The sequence below is a fragment of the Chaetura pelagica genome, unplaced genomic scaffold (genome assembly GCF_000747805.2).
Source record: "Chaetura pelagica isolate M959 unplaced genomic scaffold, ChaPel_1.0 scaffold1407, whole genome shotgun sequence".
NCBI lineage: Eukaryota > Metazoa > Chordata > Aves > Apodiformes > Apodidae > Chaetura > Chaetura pelagica.
The window spans coordinates 349,527-351,287 of NW_009953954.1; the positions used below are offsets into that span (position 1 = coordinate 349,527).

At 64.5% G+C, this 1,761-nt stretch overlaps 1 protein-coding gene across 1 annotated transcript in view; it reads left to right on the forward strand.

Annotated features, from left to right (window-relative positions):
• The window catches only part of WDR18 (WD repeat domain 18), a 14,815-nt gene that overhangs the window by 468 nt on the left and 12,586 nt on the right, over window positions 1–1,761 (forward strand). The window contains exons 2-3 of the mRNA XM_010001855.1: window positions 665–737; window positions 1,611–1,705. Of these exons, the coding sequence (XP_010000157.1) occupies window positions 665–737; window positions 1,611–1,705 (168 nt within the window). The remainder of the gene's footprint in view (window positions 1–664; window positions 738–1,610; window positions 1,706–1,761) is intronic.

Sequence of the window (1,761 nt, forward strand, 5' to 3'; positions counted from 1 at the left end):
CGGCCCCACGGCCGCTGCCTGGCGGGCACAAAGCCTCACCAGGGCCACCCGTGCTCAGCCCTGGCCTTGCCGAGCAGAGGGGAGCAGGCTCTGCTGGGCAGCACAGCAGCCAGTGTCATGCCACAGCCAGGAGAGCATCCTGCAACTGTGTCTGGCTCAGCACCCTCCTCACTCCTCATGGCCCCCATTCCCAGGGCTGTGCCCTCAGGGACCCCCTTTGAGCACATGGCAGACAGGAGCTCACACGGTGGCACATGAACTCACTGGCTCCCAGCACCAGTTCCCTCTGGCGCTGTAGGTGCAGAGTGTGGATCACACCAAACTGTTGCTCCACTCTGTGCCAAGCACACTGTGGATGCTGAATGTTCCCAGGATCAGCTCCCAGGAGGAGCAGGGGACTGATCATGGCACCTGCCAGGAGAGGCGTGGGGCAGCACTGGGACTCTGGCACTTGTGTTTTGGGGCCCAGCTCTGAGTGGGGGCAGGGAATGGCTCCACTACACCAGGACTCCTGTCAGTCCCCTTGCAGAGACCCCTCGACCTGACTGGCTCAGGCTGGGGGGCACAAGCCCCAGGGGTGCTGCTCCGGGGTGTTGGAGTGGGGGGGGTGGCAGGGGGCACAGATCAGGGTTTTTCTGAGTGTTTCTCTCCTCTTGTTGCACAGTTGTATGAGCTGGACGGTGACCCCAGGAGGAAGGAGTTCCTGGACGACCTCTTCAGCTTCATGCAGAAGCGAGGTGAGTCCCCCCTGCTCCCCCCACCACTCCCCTTGGGGCCAGGGGCTCATTTCCTCGCCCCTCGTTACAACCCTGAGGTCACCACTCTGGCCTGGCTGCTGGTTAATTTTTAACTTCTTTGCGCAGCAGGGTCAAACCTGCTGGGCTGGATCTGGTGCCTGTGGCCCCCCCGCACCAGCCCCACTCCCCATGGCATCCTGGACCTGTGGCCCCTTCCCCACAGGCTCCTGCCCCTCCTGGCCAAGCCCCTGCCTTTGCTTCCCCCTGTTCTCCCTCCCCCAGGTCCTTGCAGAGGGTGAAGACCCCACTGCCTCCTGGCCCTGCCCAGGGGGTGGGCACAGGGGGGTGGGAAGGACTTGAAAGTGAAGCGTTCGCCCAGTTGAGGGTCTGGTTCTGTGGAAAACAAGGCTGGAAATGCTGACGCGCGGCTGCCCTCCGCCTTTGTCCTGCCTGCACTGGGGGAAGCACGTGTGTGGGTGTGGGGGGCTGGGGGCTGCTGGCTGGGCCCCCCCTCAGCCCCGCACCTGCTGGAGCAGGAAGGCAGAGACCCCCGAGGCAGGGAGATGCTGCAGCCCCTTCCCTGTCGCTGGAGGGGTGACCCCCCCGGTGACCCTCACGCCGGGAAGCTCTGGCGCTGTTATAAATAACTCCCACTGCCGGGCGCTGCCGACCTCAGCCTGCGAAACCGCGCTGAAAACAGCGAGTTTCTGTTTCCTTTGTGCGTGGGGCTGGTGCTTGGCAAGGCCGGGGGTCCCGAGGGGAGGGACCAGCAGGAGCCCCCGGGCCCCCACGCCACTCGGGGGTCTTGCTGACTTCCCCCCGCTTTTGCCGGGGGTGAGAAGGCAGCACCCAGACCCAGTCTGTCCTCCCCAGGGACCCCTGTGAACCGGATCCCCATCATGGCCAAGCAGGTGCTGGACCTGTACATGCTGTACACGCTGGTGACGGAGAAGGGTGGCCTGGAGCAGGTGATCAACAAGAAGCTGTGGCGGGAGATCACCAAGGGGCTGAACCTGCCCACCTC